We start from the raw sequence: 19,585 nt of genomic DNA on the forward strand, positions 1-19,585 counted from the left end.
TACCCACATGATTTGTATAAAACCAGAATTTTTCTTTGGGGTTGGGGTGTGGGGGGCAGGCATGCTTCACCACATTTGTGATGGAAACTGCTTCTGGTTGCTATTACTTAAAATGTTGCTGTTTAAGTGAGCTAGAGAACATTAGCTTGTACGAATTGAGCTAATTTTAGCTTTGTTTGTCCCAGCATCAACGGTGAACAATTAAAGTCTAGTTCATTATCATTTTTTTTGTTCTCTATGCAAAGTTCTACACACCAACACCATCTTTATGCAATGCATTAATTCTCTAGAAAAGCTGCAGTTTTATCACATTCGCTCCCAGGATCAGCACATTTTGACTGCTGTACCCTAACTACTACTTCTGTTAGTATGCCATATCCAGTGTGTATTGCCCTCAATCCATGAAGTGTAACAGAGAGCAGGAGGTAAGCATGTCAAGCAAGAGGTACATGGCTGAGCAGAGACAGCAAGCACTTGAAATCTTTATATAGGGCAAAAAACTGAAAAAATTATTAGAGCTGCAGATTTCTTATGTCGATTATAAAATGTCACACAATAGTGGAAAATACCCTCCATAAATTCCACTTGAGTTTGCAGCTTTGATCTTAATGTGCACATATTTCCCCATTATGTCACCTAAGCAGAGAAAAGAAATATTATTTTTTAACTAAACAAATAAATAAAAAATAATCACCCCAACTGATGGCCACATTTGTCAGCTCAGGAATGTTTAATATTCCATATCGTCAGAAGCTAAAACATTTGAACATAAAGATGAACGAAGTGCATTTCACTGAACGCACTTACAGAGCAATATCACTGGGCTGCATTGATCTGAAATGAGATTATACTGGATATCAGAAGTACAGGTTGATAAAGGAATATTTGTGTGTGTGTGTGTGTGGGGGGGGGTAGTGAGAGAGAGATGCGGTCAGCCTAGTAGCACAATGATTCATCAGTTCCTGAATATGGTTAAATAAAGTTCTTCAGTGATTTGAAAAAAAAAAAAAAATCTTCACAGTATTTTTTCATCAAATCCATGCATGTCACTCTAAGTTATCCATGGCACCCTTCAAATGGCACTTCAAAAAAATTTTAAAAAGAAAGAAAAAAGAACAGGTTGTTTACTTTCATTGACATGGTAGGTATAAGGAAGAGTCGAGGATCACACTCAAGGAATGTGTGTTGCTGCAGTGTGTGGGTTGCTGCTGTTTAAATAAAAAGCTCCTTATCTCTGATAAGCTGAATCTTCTTTGGGTTGCATGTATGTCTTTTATCAAGTGTTTGCACAATACCACAAATGCACCAGAGAAATACAGAAACAAATCCTGGCAGATGGAGATCAGAAAACACTTTAAATCCAGCTAAAAAGATCCTGAAATTATGTATTTGCAAAGAGAGAAGCACAAGAAACTTTATCCTCCTCCTCAATTTTTCCCTTTTTTCATAAGCAGACATAGAACAAACTAATACAAAAACAAATCATCTCGCAATGTGAACAGTTGGCATCTGTCAAATCATAAAAAAAAACAGAAAAGTGGAAATGAACGACGTGGTTTCGTTGATAGGCAACATCTTCACAGAGGAAGCACAATCAGGAGTCCCACGCTCACTCGCAGCAATATAGTAGTAGTATAATACCAATCTGCGCTTGATTGAAGGTATAGTAGTAGTAAGTTAAGCAAGAGTCCACTCTCCCTGTTTGACTCAGTGTCTCCAGGAGACCTTTCTCAAGTCTGATTGTTAACCAACCTATAAAGTGCTTTCAGAAAATATTCTTCTCCTCATCATAATCATCCTCATCTATATAATAAGTCAGTATCTCAATTAGGGCAATGTTACGAGTAGGAAAGAAAAGAGAGGAAGAATTAAAAAGGGTTTATTCAGGCATGAGCAGAAAGCTCTTCTCTTTCTCCTACTCCGTTACTCCTCTCCACAACTTTTCTTTTCATTTCTGATTTTTTTTTTTTTTTTTTTTCTACTTCTTGAATGGTGTCAGTCTGCCAATGTTGTGCCAGAAGGTTGAGGTTTTGCGCTTGGGCTCAGCCAGCATGAAGACCTGCTGCTGGGGCAAAGCAGCGGGGAGGGAGGGGTGTTTCTGTCGCAGAAGGAAGTCGTAATAGGGTCTGGTCACCGCTGAGGGGGAAGTGGAGAACAAAAAAATATCATTACTTATAACATTTTTATGAGATATCATGCACAACTGAGAAAAGCTGAGGAACCATACATTCATTATGTATTCCAGGTCTGTATTCAATAAGTGTCTCAAAGGCCTTAAATTCTCATAATGATGCTTATTGTGAATTCTAAAATTAAAGTGGGTATTCAAATAATGGCTCACATGAACTAATAAAGGTCATTAATTGTTATTAAAGGTTAAAAAAAAACAATGAGAAGGGAAGGAATTACCTGTGCTATTATAGTTCACATTTCCACAGGATTAATTCCATCAGTTCAACAACAGAGTCATTTTATACTAACCACTCCGCTGCTCAGTTTCTTTTCTTTTTTTTTTTTGGTTAAAAAAAAATACTAATTTCTTTCGTGAATGAATTATAATCACTTCTCCTTTCCTTTCCTTTGCTGTTCCTTTATTTGCTGTTAAAGTGTTCCTTTATTTGCTGTTAAAGTGGAAATCTCGAAGATTTCAGTCCTGGTTGATTTGGCGACACCTGTGGTGGTTACAGCAAATGCGGTTTAATACTACAGGTCACAGAATTCTGGGGGGAGAAATTTTAATGAAGAAGTCAGGCAGTAATTGGCTGTTTCCCGTCATTCTGTGAGCAACCGTGATGTAATTTTATGTTGCACACGGCATGAGTCTGCGAACAGCAGGGCACAGTGAAAGAAGTTGGTTACCTTGCTGAGAAACTGGAGGTGTGCAGCCTGTCTCCTGCAGCTCTTCATTTAACATCTCAATGTGGTGTTCCTTCTTGTTCCATTACTCCCTACTATATTTCAAACGGATCTGCTGTCCAAAAATGAGTTTTCTTGTTTTGTAGATGCATGTTTGATGAACGATAGCAGTAAGCTAACTGACACATTGCAATTCCTGTGAGTATTTCATAATAAAAGTCAACTCCTGAGTCATCATTTTAATTCTTTTAATGTGAAGCTGCACCCGTAGCAAATGTTTGGTTAGCATTAGCAGTAACATAATACAGCATTTTTTCTGGTGATGTCGCCACATACAGCCGGTTTGTAATACTGCAAGTTTATAAATATTGCAATGCTTTCATCAGTGGGCTATAGGCTCAAGCACCATTATGGATCCTCATTCGGCATTAGATAGTGACTTAACAGACATTTATTTAAATTAAAATCTTTGAGATTGCCACTTTCAGATAACCTGCCAATAAACCTCAATACTTCCTGAAGATGTTTCACATTAAAAACCTACTAGGAAAGGGAACGCTTATTTCCTTTGAGCTGATGGACTGCTTCAAATGTGAAATAATTGTGCAGGAAGTGTTGAGTTTCATTGACAGTAGCCTAACTCTGATCCAAAGAATGTCAAAGTAGCAGCAACTGGAAATCAATGAATGAAAACAGTTAGAGCATTGGTAGTGAGTATGATATGGTAAATGGACTACACTTACATAGCGCTTTTCCAGTCTTAATGACCACTCAAAGCACTTTACACTACTGCCACAATCACCCATTCACACACACATACATACAGTGCTTTTCTATACAAACAGCGCTTTTTTGTGTATACACACACACATACACACATTCACACACAAATGATACATCGGGGGCACAGGGGTTCAGTATCTTAGCCAAGGGCACTTCAACAGGCAGACTTGAACAAACGGATCGAACCACCGACCTTCTGGTTAGTGGACGTGCCACTCTACCTCCTGAGCCACAGCCACCTCGTACTATTGTGCAATGTTGTTAAAATATACAGGATGTTGAATTCATCAATACAACAGCTAAACATTGAGGAATTGAGTGTGCATTAACACCAAAAGCATGAACACTAAATGAAAACAGAAACTGATCCAGGTATAGGGAGGCTTCTTACAAGAGAATGTACAAATCAATAAAAAAAATGGATCACAAATTGTTTTCTTAATTAATTTAATTTAGTTCTACTTTACTGCTTTTTTGGTTTTCTGTTAAGCTATTGTCTACGCAGCTCAGCACTTCCTGCAGTTGTCTTACATTAAAATCCTACCAGAAAGGGGTAGGTTATTTCCCATGAGCTGCTGAAATGCTTTGGCTGGATAATCTGATTGATTCTTGAACTGTGTTGATGTTGGGCTTTTTCTGTTTGGTCCTATATTAATCCTGTCTATATTGCTTTCAGACAACAGAGAAACTGCTAGAAACATTAAAATGACAATCAAAGAAACTTAAATGCAGATTTAAAAGTTGTGTATCCTGTAAATTGGCCTTCAGCAACCTGTGTAGCTGCATCAATCTTATATTTGCACATGAAGACAATCTACAGTGTAGCCACTGAGAAAAACTAGATGGCATCATCATTTCATTTTAGGTTTTTAGGTTTAGTTTCTCTATTAAACATAGATACTGTTTACATTTACTTGCAACTTGCCTCTGACCTTTCAAGCACAGTTGATGTGCATGAAATCCAACACTTCCTGCTTATGTTTCATTTTAAAAGCCCACCAGGAAATGGGATGATTTTTTTCCTTTTAGCTGCTGGAATGCTTTTGATGTGAAAACATCTGTACAGGAAGTGTGAGTGTGAAGAGTTTTTTGACAGTAGCTCCACACCAATCAAAATCAACAGCAAAACAGAAGTGCTGCTAATATTTATTTTTAAACGAGATCTGTCTTGTTGAGGGAGTGTGCGTAGGAATCTTCATTAATAACTATGCTGTCATGCTCTGAAGGAGGATGGGTATTTTTGGTTCCAGTCAAACCTTTACCGTGATTCCTAGAAGTGATTGTGAAATGCTTGAAGAATACTAGTCCTTGTGATACAAATATCAATAAAAAGTGCTGCTGTATGCATTATAGATCAGTGCTTAAAGTATACAGTATATTGCATATCGTAAGGTCGCCCATGTCCAAGACAAGATACAAAGGAAACATCTTACGACTGATATTACCCTGAGTCTGGAGATGATCTGAGGGGTGCTTTATTCTGTGATAAAAGGAATGACTGATAAAATGGATGAAAAGTTTACACTGATAAAAACACTGTACTGAGACTCAAGTATAGGTGCTTTGTGCCTTATGTGCAACAACTCAAATCATTGCAAGCCAATTATTTGTCCTTCTCTGAACACTTGTGTGCATACCTTTGGGTTTCCCAGCTGGATGGCTTTTGCAGGCATTTAGCATGGCTTGTTTCTTTTGGACCTCTGTGAGAGAGAAGCCTGCAAATAGAAAAAGAAACAGTATCACTAAAAAGCAGAATGTGGGGAAAGGTTAAAGAACAACAGTAGGTTACTGGTGGTGGATATTCTATATAGGTCAAATTAATTGCTCATAAAGTTATGGTATTGCGGTCTTTTATTAAGTACTTTTTAAAACTAATATTAGCAATAGGAGCCATTGAAAGAACTTCATAGGAAATGAAAAAGAGATAAAGTGACATAGTAAGATACATCAAAGATAAATCATACACAGTCATACACATACAGAGAACAATTATTGTTCTCTTATTCTTTCTTAGAGTCAGAAAAGCACAGACCTGTAAAATAAAGCATTACCTGAATTTTCTAGCAGAACTATAGCAATTTGGATGACCTTAGTGAATACAGTAGATTTACTAAAGTCTACTGGATTTACTGTTAACATGCCTCTGCCCTCTCTTGAGAGGACTGTGAGGTGTGCACCTTGCAAACACTCACTAAAATGAGACACAGAGTTTGGCTCTAGCCTGGTGAGTCTGTTTGACATATACAGCACAGTGTCTGGGGCCTAAAGCATCATGTATGTGTCTAAAAAACAGGTGAAGTAAATCTGGTCCTAAATTTATACTAGCAAAAAACCATTGTTGCACCAACCTCTATCACTTAAGAGCTTCAAGTCTGTTGTAGACTAGTTGACTAGTATAATGTTACAGGAGCCTTGAACTGTTAAGACTGTAGGATGGATTTTAAACCTGTTTCATCACTCAAAACTCAACCATAGTGCTATAAGCTTTTACTTTACAAGAGGTGAATCCAACGGATTGATCATGTTTTCACTACATCCCTACAAGCATGTAATGAATGGAAATGTAAAGGACTCAACATCAGTCCAAAACAAGAAAAACACCTATTCTTCATAATTCCTAATGTCATAGTGAAGCAGCCAGATCATACAGACCAAACAACTCAGGGCAGAAACGAGGCTGTAATGGAGGAAAAAGCAAAAATATAGAAATAAAATATATATTATAGTTAATGGAAACTGCTCTGTGGTTTGCAGAGAAGGAAGCATGATGTTATAGAGACAATGTCAGTTAGCCAGAAGATCACAGGTTTGATTTCAGAAATCTTTCAATGTTTTCTGATTTTGGGTTATGATGATTAACAGATCACTGAACTAAAAGGGAAAACTTTAAAAAATAGTGTTTTCTTTTGAGGTGAGTATGAATTTTGCATATGACTGACCTGTCTCAGAGTCATGCTGGACCTGCCTCCTCTCATCAGCAAAGGCTCTGAGCCAGCGCTGTTTCTGCTCAGGCTTCTTGGCACACAGGAGGTGGACCTCATCACCATGAAGCGATCGCAGCTTCAGGGCGTTCTTCACACTGATGTTGAAGTCCTTCTCCTTGCCATCCTCCAAATCTACAACCTCCATGTGGTCCATGTCCATCCGACCCTTGTAGTACAGCATATCCCGGCGCAGGAGGTCCTGCAATGATAAGATTGGCAAATTCACCCAAGAATACTTTTGAATAGTACAAGAAAGAAGTAGTCAGCCGAACCAGGAAAAGCTAGCATAGTTTACTGATAAATGTTGAACAGAACAATGTTTTTTCTTTTGCTAAGTTAATTCTAGTACATTCCATATTTGGGATGAATTCACAATGATTAGAGAATATACATTCTTTATAATTTTCTAAAAAAAATTCTTGCCAAGCAAGATGTTGTTACAGCATTTACTGTTCATTAACTGTACGTTAACAGACTTGGTGAATTTAGGTTTTGGAGTCCATAATTTAATTTGGAGACAGCTGATTGAGATGGCTGCCTTATTCCTGTATTAAACACCACAACAATTATTCAATCAATAATATCCATCAATCAATATATTGGCAGAAAAAATGATTAAGCCAATAATTGAGTTTTATAAAATATATTATTATTTTGTATATTCACATAGGTAAACATAAATTAGCCATTTGTTTTGCACATATCAGCTGTTTACCTCCTAACGTTGTGGGAAAAAAGCATTGGAGACATCCTGTGGAAGGCTTGTACTATCTACCTAAAGTATTAAAATAAATCAGACCTAGTATTATACCAATGGATTGGGTATTTAATCTGTGGCCCGTATTTTCATACATTCTGAAATCAAGTGCACGACAAACCTGACCATTTCATTATTTTGGTTATTTTTATTTTTGTTTCTTTTTCCTTTTAGTTCACTACCACTTAAAGGAAGGAATATCTACTACTGACACCAACACGGCTGTGCGAATGGTGTATATTTCACACTAATGGAAATTTGCCAACAGGCTGAGAACTATTTAGTATTCCAAAAGGAAAGCAGGATTTTTTTTTCTATTCCACAAATCTTGGAGCACCCCAGAATGACAAATACTGCCCTGTGAGGGGTCAAAATGTGTCATTGAAATGAACTTACCATCCAGTTACAGCTACTACAACTTCCCTTTTCGCCTTCCTTTTAGAATTAATTCTTCTCCCATACAGTTCTCAGTAAAAAAAAACAAAAAAAAAAACAATGTAAAATACAATTTAGGATGCAGAGGCACCTTTTTGCAGTACACCATCTGATGGTCAAAGAGGAAAAACATTCTCTGTTGACTCTTGGCCTGAGGCTGGGACAGCTTGGTCAACTCCCCTGAAAAGATGAGATCAGAGCTCCTGCTGAGGATGTCCTCACCCTGCACGGATCAAGGCAGACACAGACACACACACACACACACACACACACACACACACACACACACACACACACACACACACACACACACACACACACACACACACACACACACACACACACATACATACACACACAGTTACTTGCTGCAATCAGTGAAAGACCATTTCTGAACAAAGAAACAAATATGCTTCATGCCACACCTCCCAGTCCTCTATGGAGCTCTGCCATTTGGCAATCTTGTCAATATTTTCTAGACGCCGTTTCCTCTCGTTGATCAGCCTTGCCACGTTCTTCATGGCGTTCAAGGCTGCCTCCACATCTTTGTAGTCTCTGAAGTTTAGAGAGTGACATGTCACATGAGTGACAAGTTTAAAGGATAAGTCTAATGATACTCTATGTATTTCTTACAGTCAACAAATTCAATAAATAGACTGAAACTAACATAAATGTGTGTATTCAAAACCTGATAAAGTATATCTTATTCTTCTGTGCCATAGAGCTCCATTGTTGTCCAAAAACTTTTAAAAACACAGTGAAGCACACTGTTCTACTGAATACCATGTTCCTTGAACATATACATACTGTACTGTAATTTATTTTGACTCAGTCCCACATACACCATCCTGCTGCCCCAAATGTTCACTAATTGTGGATTAATCCAATGCTGAACAAATACACAATTTCCTCCAGTTTGAGATTGTTTTGTTTTAAACTACAGCGTCCAGCTGAGCCCTTTTAATTACTGAGCCTTTAGAAAAATCAAAATATATATTTGTTAATGTTTTTAAAGATTTACATATTCAGTAGGAAGACTATCACAAACAGGGTAGAGAAATCTGAGAAATATTTTTGAACATGCATGGCCTCTATTTAAGTTTCGTTAATCAATATATGCAAAATGGTCAAAATCCCGAGAGATTTCAATGAGCAAGGTTTATTTTGTTTAACAGTTTATATTAAGACAATTTATCAACAGAAATAAATTGACAAGGTATGAAAAATAAGGGTCAATATCCATTTACAGCCTTTTTCTAGAGCTTTCAACTGTATTTTGCCATCTTCCACAGTATTTTTCCCCTTTTTTATGTTTTTATCAACTCAGGAAGACAGTGAGATATATTTTAAAGCTCTGGAAAAAGCTAGTTGGTGGACCTTGATGTGGGACATTTTTTTTCCATCAAACTACTGTTTCCAAGATAAAATAAACAAACTTTCAAAGTCGAAATGTTTGATATTGACTGTATCCGTCCATGTTGACCACTGAGAACTGGCCTTTCTCTACAGGAAAGAATAAGTGATGGTTCGATTTGACATTCGCACATACTGTATGTGCATCAGTGAATCTCCCGAAGGAGTATGCAGATACCTGTGCTGTGGGTTGGTGTATTTGAGCAGCTCAGCCAGCTGCAGTGGGTACTTGCAGATCTTCTGAACCGGAGTGAGCAGGAAGCCATCCAAGGAAATGTCGATCATCTTCTGGAGCAGTCTGCAGGCTTCAAAGAAGAACACGTACTTGTTGACTTTCATCAGCTTAGACAGCTGGACACAGGCGTTGGGGTGGTTGTTGCAGTACTCTGAATAGATCTGGAAATCTGTTTGCTACAAATAAAAGAAAACAAGAGGAAGGGTTAGAAGCAAGAGAACAGTTTGAGTAGACAGTGAAGATTAGAATGTTCAGTTTTTGTTGAAAATGTGTTTAAGAGGTGGTAATTAAATTGTATGATAATTTTGGAGAATTTAGTCTGTGGTGCTTTTGACCTGTATTGCATTATGTTGACAGGTGCTCCCATTATTTTGTCCACACCATTCAAATCAATGAGGGTAGGCTTAACAAATGACAGACCTCTTTGTATAATGCAATATAGTTCTACAGTACCTCAAATAGCAGCCTCAAAAATGATCATGTAATTGAATCAACAGCTCTTTAACACAGCGTCAACAAAACATGAACATTATAACCTTCATGAAAGTAGGATTTATTGCAGGTTGTATTAGACTGTTAGTTTTAGCACCAGTAGGTATTCCTAATAAACTGACAACTGAGTGTATATCAATATTAGCTTGAGGGTTTTAGAAAATGAAACAACAGAGGCATGATAAAGAAGAAATGTGAAGTGGAACAATTCAGAGGAGATTCTTGCTCTGGCAAGAGAGGTTTGAAATTAACTGTTTGTGTGCCATTTCTTTCATACAGTACTATCACTCTGACAGCATAATTAGAAATACTACTGTTGAATTTCATAAACTTTCTACAAGTTCTCTGGATTCAAGCTATTTTGATTGAATTTTGTGACTTAGCTTACATGTTCTAGGAAGCAGAAGCCAATCTCGCTGAGGTGCGGCTGCTCCTTGTTGAACTTCTTCTCCAGGCCTTTCAGGAGCTTCCTCTGGAATCGGTAGATCTCTTCAATATTGCCAAAGATAGTACGAAGCTGCTCTTCAGTGAACATGTCTGTCCTCTTGCGACACTGTTTGATATAACCCTTAGGGAAAGAGAAACAGGATCAGAATCTGCTGCACAGACTTATTTTTAAAAAAAAAAAGTTTTTTTATAAGCTGCTTGCTCCAATGCTGTTAAGTCCATTAGCTCTTTGAGACTGTTATGCATACTGTAACTGGTTTTTATATATTTTCTTGTTCATAAACATAGTCTTTGTTATTTCCAGTTATGCATGTAATAAGGTGCTGTGTTTGTTTGATTCACCTTCTCAAGTTCTTTGTTGCCTCAGGACCTTTTCAGATCAAGGCAAACCCATAACAAGCACATGAGTGAGCCAACTTCACCACAGCCATGACACCATATTTCTGAGATGGTCTGGTTCATGGTTGAGGTTCTTTCATTACATGGTGTAGATGAGCTCGATGTAGACTTTTGAGTTGAATTATCTTATAAAACTGACACCTGTGCAAGTAATAATACACACTGAGGTGTCCCAACAGCATGACATTCTGGCAACTGTATTATTTTTTACAATGCCTCAGAGTGCATCATCAGAGTTTATAAAATAAAAACTTTCCAAATGAAGACAGGAGGCTGTGTTTAAAACTTAGATCAAAACTTAGGCTAAGCAAGTTAAGCTTGACTGATATTGTCCTACAGTAGATAGTCAGGTGTTTTCTGCCAAATGCCCTGTTAATCATTTAGGATTTTTGTTGGACAATAATCTCGGGGACAGAGTCTGGCATAACAAGGTCTGGGGAAAGTAACCAACAATACCAGGGCTGTGGCTGGAAAAGCTAATTTAATTAATGGCAGAAGCTTTAGACTTTTGTAAAAATATCTTTCCTTGCATTGTTTTGATTACTCAATCTGTTCATGGTTTAAAGGTCTGAGAAAAACACAAACTACAGAACAAGTTAGTAAGGGTATCGCTGGGTTTGAATCCAAAAGCCTTTTGTTGAAAAACAGCAGTTCCAACAGCTCAGTTGGTTACCATGGAAGACAGACTACAAAAACTCAGGTGCAATGTTTTTCTAAGTAGCATGAACTACATTAAGCATCTTTAAGGCCACCTTCACCTCAGCAGCTCTAAGGTGTTGCTGACTTGTCCTTGACAAGGTTTAATACTTTCAGCCTTTAGGTCCCCACTGTACATATATCATTTAAGTTGGGTACCTGGTCACCTCCTCCGGTCATCTTTGCATTCTTTACTTTAATGAACACAATGGAAATAATTTTTGGATTTTATTCTTTCATCCTTGACGTTTTTGAAGTGTCCAAGGGATCTCCTTGTTCTCCTCATAACATCAAATAAACAAAACTAAACCTACAATTTGTGGTTAGGTTAGTTTCACCAGTGAGCTAATGTAGCATTTAGTCTAAGAATTTAGAACGGTGGTTAAGCTTTTGACTTGAACTAAGTTTGAGACTGGCCGACCAATCAGAAGAGAGTGTTTTCCACAAATTAAAGGAATTGGTTTATTAGAGCTGGTGTATAACAGTGTATAAACAAGACTGTAAATTACTTGACGATAAATGTTTTACATCAAATTTTCACAAGATCTAATCCAGACCTCACAGATGTCTTTCAGGTGCTTGATGTAGTCTCTCTCTGTGCTCATGATCTCATTGATGACGTTGGTCCTCATCTGCTCTTTGCAGGGTAAACCAGGTCCCATTAATAAGCCCAGACCTCCCTGGTCCTCCTCTCCAGCATGCGCCTCTTCCAGGTGGGCCAGATACTCCTCCATAGGCTCATCCTGGTTCACACGCAACTAAGGAGAACACAGGTAACTGTTGAAACTGTAGGAAGAATTCTGATTTCCCTTCAGTTTCAGTTTTTTAATAGCTTCTGGTTTACAGCTGTACAAGGGACATAATGAGAGGAACAAAAGGTCGAAAATTTTGATAAGTCTACACTATGTCAAGATATTTCTCTCAAGTTTTTTTCTTACTTCACACCCTTGTGAAAGAACATAGCATACTGAGGATCCACTAAAAAAACAAAGCAAAGCAAAACAAAACAAAAGGCCACAATTTTCGTAATTTTGCTTCACAATGGATTTGAAACAAAGCCATCAAAATGTGACTGGAAGTGTATACTTTCAGCTTTAATTCAAGGGGTTTAACAAAAATATTGCATTAACCGTTTAGGAATTATAGCCATTTTTATACATAGTCCCTCATTTTCAGAGGCTCAAAAGTATATCAGACAATCCAAATACTTATGTACCTAACTGTAGCTCTAATTTTACATATTATAAAAAACAGGCTGAGGTTAAATATTACTCAATCTGGCAGCATTGCAGCAGATGCAGGCAATCAATCAAACAGTATAATTAAAAGTCATATGGCCAGTAATTTCAGTCTTTTCCAGCAGCTAGGACAGAGTTTGTCTCACCCGCACAAAGCTTGCAGGAAACCAGCCCTCGCTTTCCATGATGCGACCCCACCACCACTCCTTGTTAGTGGCATCTACTACTTCGATGACATCACCAGCCTTGAAACCGAGCTCCTGGTCGTCCATGGTGACATGGTCCCAGAGCGCCTCGGCATACACCACACTCCCATCACTGATCAGCTGCAGAGGAAGCACCACAGAAAGGATGCATGCCAGGATTCTATTAACATTTTTTCAGGATATAGTAAGGACTTGCCGCAAGATGTGCTGTAGTTTCATGATTGCAACAGGGGCCACTGTTAGTCATACAGTTAATATCAAGGGTTAACTACCAGCCACTAAAATGACGCAAGATGGGCTTTACTGATGTAACGTGACACAATTTCAGTGCAACACATTCTTCAAACCTCCTACGTTCAACCAGTTATCTTCTTCTGCCATTGGAGTGGAGGTTTGTTCATGTGCTGATCCGACATCTGACACTTGGCTTGGAGTTGCTTGAAAATGGGCATTACAATAGTATGACTTTCAGTTCCAGTGGGGACTTTTCAATAAACCTCCACTCTCATCTGCGAGGCTTGTACTTAAGCACAGAGGTGCTTCAAGCTAAATGCAAAAGTCAGAAGGCTAAAATGATGAAGGCTAACATAGTAACATGTTTAAGTTTAGCAGCTATAATGTTTACCATATTCAACATCTAAGTTGCGTGTGTTAGAATGCTAACATTAGCAGATTAGTAAAAGTACAGCTGAAGCTGATAGGAATTGCATTAGTTTTGCAGGTATTTGGTCATAAAGCAAATATTGGATCCTGGGGGGAACGCTGATGTTGGAACCAAATTTAATAACAATCCATCCAGTTGTTGAGACATTTGACTTACAGCCACAAATGTGAATCTGATGGTGACACTAGATCAAATGTCAGAGGATCACCAAAGTCAGTAGAATTCATCCTCTGGGAAACAGCAATGTCGAGATATTTCAGTCTGCATCTAAGTGGTGGAGCTGAGCATGACTTTAAAACAAAATTTGTTTAATTTGCTTATCTTAAATATCTGTTTAGACTGTGTACACCTAGATGATTGAGAGGAACCTTCACCAAACATATTAAAGGGGCACTCCATCAATTATACACAAAGGTGAGTTTTAACATCAGAAATAAAACTAAACATTTGTACAATGTCTTCTGTCTGCTGCTTGGTGCTGAGCAGGTAGTGCAAAGTGTTTTTTTTTTAGAGCTTTCTCTCTGAAAACAGCTGGCAGCTGCTGCTGAAAACGACCTTACCAGTGGTGGGATTGGTGTTGTAAAGTTGTGGGCTGCTCCATCAGCAAATGGGAACTGCAGAGTCACACTGTCATTATAAAAACATTGATTATAGCTGCTTTAAAAATGCCAAAAAACTACCTTAAATCTTTTTGATTTTTGAGTAAGGTCTTGAAGGAGTCTGTTATCCCAACAAGAGAAACAGAATGTTATTTCCTAACAGAAATAACTGACTCCATTAGCATTTTTGAAAATAAAACAAACAAACAAACAAAAAACTAAAGTATTCAATAATTAGAGACAACATTTGGTATGACAGCTATGATATTTTTGAAATTGGCAGCAGTGTTACAAGTTGTGGTGTGATGTAATATCAATTATCCCTCCAACTGCCAAAATAATGCACTGCCAACATTGGTGCATAGTGTGCACTTGATAAAACTGGTATCATATGTGTGTTCAGTGTGTTCAGTGCAGTTTTGATGTCATGGGGTTGAAGGCAGACCCAGAAGACATTCAGCACACAAAGGTCATTCTGTAGCATCATGACATTATATTGTATGTGCAATTCAGCATTGGCATACTGTAGGCTAACTAGCAGACTTAGATGGAGATACATTACACAGAAGATGAAGTAGAAGAGATAGAGGAAGAGGAGGCAAAAACAGAGTGAGACCAAAAGGAGCTCAAGCCAGTATTACTGATGAAGACACTGCAGTGGTCAGATTTCACACTGTCTCGTACACACCACCAGTTTCACTGCGTCAACATGGCTCCAGGCTCCACAGAGGCCATCCATTATGCTACTCAACCTCACACTCCTGCAGAGGCAACACAAATCTTGCTGGACCACATCATCATCCCAGCATCCCTCCTCTCTGCAGGAATAGAAGTCTGGATGTCTTTCACACAACCTCACTAGTGTTGTTAAAGACATAGTCATTTAATTTTTCTCTCTGTGATCTGGCTCTCAGCTCCACTGATCCATCATGGCGATGAAGAAAACAGACGGTGTGGTTGTTGCTAAGCAACACACCCACACCATCTTGCCTCTCTGCTGCTTTTCTCTCCAGATTCCTCTTTTACTACATGACATGAGCAGCTAAACGGGGCATAAACAGGTCTTGTATGGCCTTGAGTGGCTCGTGGGTAAAATATAAGCTTTTAGTGGGCACACATACAGTAAATATACATGTAGGAATTGAATTATACCTTTGAAAATAATATACTGCTTGATGTTTAATGTATTAAATTTAATATTTCATGCAATCTATGCCAAAAAAAATATTCTAGTATTAAACTCGTTTTGGCTGACACTTTTAAATCTTTTTATCTCTTCAGGCCTCTAATTTTATTAAAGTGAAAACAATCTGAGAAGGAAAAATACCTCTAATTTAACTGCTCACAGTTCATAGACATGTATAACCTATGTTGATGGTCTCATAAGGACATTGCTTCATTTTGAGGGGTCATTAACCAAAGATATTGGGAACAGCTTGTTCATTTCATGTCTTAGTCATATAGATTAAACTGGTATATTCAAGTGATGTTCTCAAAAAGCTCTTTATAATAAAATAAATAAGCAACAGTGTAAGACGATTTGTCCCAATGTCAGACAAAAATTGTTGGTTATGGGTGAAGACTGCAAAACATGAGGCACAGTGGTGTATCCCCCTGCAGCCACTTACCAAAAGTTTTTAAATTTTCATCAATTTTTAATCCTGCAGTTTGTGATTTTATAACATTAGGAGAGTCCAACACAAAGTCACATAAACACAGTCATGAGATACCATCAGCCTCTCATATTCTGATTGCAGACAGAGTAACATTAAAATCCCATATTTCAGGTCATCTAATGAATCTAAATTCTATATTCATGTTCCTTTTACCTCTACCAGCCTGGATGCCAGGATCCATATGTTTAAAATTTATTGTGCCATCCAGCCTTCAAATTGTTTTTTCTCATTTAGAATGCAAACAAACAACAACAATAAACTTCGCACTGATTTTATTTGCAATCACTGTCTAAACATCTTCATTGTCTGCACTTATCAGTGTAGTACTAAACTCTTCTTATTATATGATTACTACGAGCTGATAATACCAGCATACCAGCAGCCAATTTCCTATTATTTTATCCCTAATTATATGTTTATACATTATAAATATATAACAACAAACTAACACAGGAGCAGATCAGAAAACAGGGAGGCCTCTTACAAAAAATTAAAAAATTTAAATTGGGAGTAAAGGCCTGTCTCTGATATACAGTAAGCATGTTTCAAATAAGTTGCAGTTGAGGTAAAATGTCCTGCCTACAAATAATATCTCAGCATGTGAATTTGGAACAGACCTGAGTTACTGACATTCATGAGATGATGTTAAACTATTGCTAATGAATCAGTGTCAGTTTGGCTGATGATACACTTTTAGTGTTCCCGTTACACAGTTGATGCAGGCATGATGGGCAGCTGTGGTTCAGGTGGTAGAGCAGGTGGGAGAGCAGGTTGTCCACTGATTGCAGGGTTGGTGGTTGGAAGTGTACTTGAGCAAGACACTAGACACCAAGTTGCCTCAGTTGTAAGTCAATTTGGATAAAAAAAAGTGTATGCCAAAATGTAAATGATGGCAGGATTTTTAAAATATTTTTGTTGATGTTCGATGATGGAGATGCTGTTTATGTTCATAAATCACATATTTACATTATGTGTAAAAGCTAAGTACCTATTTTGACAGATTAAATTAATCAGATTTTTGTTTTATTAATTTATTTTTGCAATGTGAAGTTTTTGGTCATTTTTATATGTGGATGAATTTCTGTTATGGTGCTAGAGTAGAGATTATATTGGTTATCAGAAATGTAATTTCTTCACAGTAGTATCAATTTAAATAATGTCATTAAAATCATTGATGTCATTTATTTGCACATTGAATTTAGTGTGACAGTAAACTATCTTGCTGTCTTTTAGCTCTAGTTTCTCACTTCAAATACTGTATCCTGAGATGTCAGCTGTTTATCTGAACGAACTCCAATACTGCAGACTAATTTAGCAATTTAGCAACAGAAGCTAATGTTAATGTGCAAGTGCAGTCTACTCTAAAAATTAGCTTTTACTAGTGTTAAAAAAAGAAAGAAAAAGACCAAAATGGTTAGCTAATCAGGTACTAGGGATGTCAGTTTTTCCAAAAATCAAGTTTGACTCCCTCTCGACCTTGCAGAAAAGCAAACAACATAACATAACTAGCTTAGTTTACTGTCCATAGGGCATACCATTAGTCAAGCTGATAGTGAAGTTTTAGAGCGACTTCTGAGGGATCACAAGGTAAACTACTTCAAAATTGTCTGTTGTGCTTATAGACAGTAAATTTTGAATCCAAACAAGTCATTAAAGCTCGAATATTACTTTTTCCCCCACATTTGAAGAAATATTCACATTTTGAATAAAAAGTGACAGCCCTATTAGGCACTGTTTACATTACTAACAGGTTGGTATTTATATTATTCTACATTACATTATATATGTTACATTTCATGATTATTTTATTACATTACATTGTCCCCAATCAATTATAAAATGAGCAGGTCAGATCAGCAAACAAATGAGGTTGCGTTTCAGTTGTGTTGAAACTGCCAAGTTGTATTTTCAGAACACAATCAGCTGTGGTTATCTAAGAGCAGAGGAGCTGTAACAGGGTCACCACAGAGTATGTTACATCACCTGAAAGCCCTATATTATGCTACTGTTGCTTTTTAAGGTTTGTTTCCTCCAAACCAGACAAACAAAACAAAACTAACTAACTAACAAACAAACAGCTATTTATTTTTTTCAAACTATATATGAAAAAAAGAGTAACCAGTAACCAGAGTTTCTGCAAGAGATGTTGCTGTATCTTATTCCTCTGTGCCATTGAGCTCTTTGTGGTCCAAAAACAATTGAAAACCACACCGTTGCACTGGGTGAAAAGTTACTTCATTAACACACACTGTACATTTTGACTCAATCCCAAATATAGCTTCATGCTGCCTGAAATACTCACTATAGCACCAAATGAGTATGAATCTGCCGCTGAAAAGAATCCACCAACAAATGCAAATGTTTTCTCTAGTCTGAGTAATGTTTGATAAAAACTACAGTGATCAGCTGTTTTACAAAATTATGGAGCCTTTTTTTTCAATAAAGGATGCTAAATATTCTAAACTGTTTTTAAAGATTTATGTCATATGAAAGACCTAATTGGCTTAGGGCTGAGAGCAAGTGACAGAGTATGGAAGTCACAAAGTACCAGAAAGTACTGAGAGACAGACCAACAAATTGTTGGTTTTGGTCTATTTATAGGATTTGTTGATCGTTAGTAAAACATAGAATAACACAAGCCTCTGTTGTATTGGGGTGGAGACTGAAATCACAGGAACAGATATCTACAGATTGGATGAATCCTCCCTTTACAGGCTCCTGTGCTCATATAGAACAAATTGCTTGGTTATATGTTTCTGAGGACCCACATGTACACACATCAGCTCTAAATTTATCTCATTCTCACACCAAATAATCTTCCCTCTCCTCCTTGTTGTACCTTTGTTCTGCTGCTGCCATGTTGGACACCCATCAATCCCAGAAGCCCAGCTCATCCTCCTCTGCTTCGGGTCCCTCTGTGTTTCAGTTTATCTGGTCTTTTCCTCCACCTAGAAGCATGTGTTTGTGTGTGTGTGTGTATGTGTGTGTCTGTGTGTGTGTGTTTGCGCTCTACTGGAAGGCCAGCAGGAACATGAGCACCACATTGATGATGATGAGCAGCATCATGATGAGGAACACCACCACCTTCTGGGTCTCTGGGGGGAGGTTGCAGCGCAGCATGGTGTTGAAGAATCCCATCCTCTGCCTGCTCCACCTCCCCGAGCCACTGCCGCGAGCCATCAGTTCCCTGGCCTCCTCCTCTTCCTCCTCCTCAGCACCGCCGCCCCTCCACCGTCGCCTTTCCCTCAGTGCTGAGCCTCCACACCACACCGCGCCACCGTGTCCTTCCTGTCGACTATCTCCTTCGTTGTATTCTAGTGCTGCTCTCCTCCTCTGCTCGGCTCTGGCGGTCGCCTCTTCTTCTCCTGCCACTTTGCCGATGCCCAGCGTTGCCCCGGCCTGCCAGTGGAGGCTGGGTGCCTATCTGTGTCAGCGTTTGTGAATCTGTGCTCTGTGAAGCTTTTTGTGCCTTACGTGCTGAGCATCCACCTCCTTCTTTAGTCCCTTTTTCCTCTTTGGGGATCAGGCACCTCCCCTGTCTTTCTTCTTTCTGCCTTCCACCAATTTTTTCTTTCTCCTCCTTTTGGTTCCTGTTCTCTCTTTCGGTCAGGATGTCAGGATGAAAGACGAAGGACGGGATGCTACATCTCTCCGGTTCATGCTCATGCCTCCTCGTATCTTGCTTCCTCTTCCTTTTATCCCCCT

At 38.2% G+C, this 19,585-nt stretch overlaps 1 protein-coding gene across 1 annotated transcript; it reads right to left on the reverse strand.

The window, feature by feature from the left end:
- Positions 1-1,973: 1,973 nt before the first annotated feature.
- On the reverse strand, positions 1,974-13,051 carry arhgef4 (Rho guanine nucleotide exchange factor (GEF) 4). The gene is made up of 9 exons (XM_040126311.1): positions 12,882-13,051; positions 12,055-12,255; positions 10,344-10,523; positions 9,407-9,639; positions 8,241-8,370; positions 7,907-8,038; positions 6,579-6,822; positions 5,277-5,354; positions 1,974-2,136 (listed from the first exon to the last, which is right to left on the reverse strand). The coding sequence occupies exons 1-9, from the start codon at positions 13,005-13,007 to the stop codon at positions 1,979-1,981; spliced, it is 1,482 nt and encodes a 493-aa protein (XP_039982245.1). The 5' UTR covers positions 13,008-13,051; the 3' UTR covers positions 1,974-1,978.
- Between the last annotated feature and the right edge of the window lie 6,534 nt (positions 13,052-19,585).

The sequence above is a fragment of the Xiphias gladius genome, chromosome 5 (assembly GCF_016859285.1).
Source record: "Xiphias gladius isolate SHS-SW01 ecotype Sanya breed wild chromosome 5, ASM1685928v1, whole genome shotgun sequence".
Classification (NCBI taxonomy): domain Eukaryota; kingdom Metazoa; phylum Chordata; class Actinopteri; order Istiophoriformes; family Xiphiidae; genus Xiphias; species Xiphias gladius.

Excerpts from the sequence above, each read along its gene's own strand:
- arhgef4 (XM_040126311.1), bottom strand. The coding sequence starts at position 13,007 with ATGGACGACCAGGAGCTCGGTTTCAAGGCTGGTGATGTCATCGAAGTA. Across the intron at positions 10,524-12,054 it reads ACCTGAAAGACATCTGTGAG|GGTTATATCAAACAGTGTCG; the intron begins GTCTGGATTAGA and ends TCTTTCCCTAAG. Across the intron at positions 5,355-6,578 it reads CCAGCATGACTCTGAGACAG|GCTTCTCTCTCACAGAGGTC; the intron begins GTCAGTCATATG and ends TTCTATTTGCAG.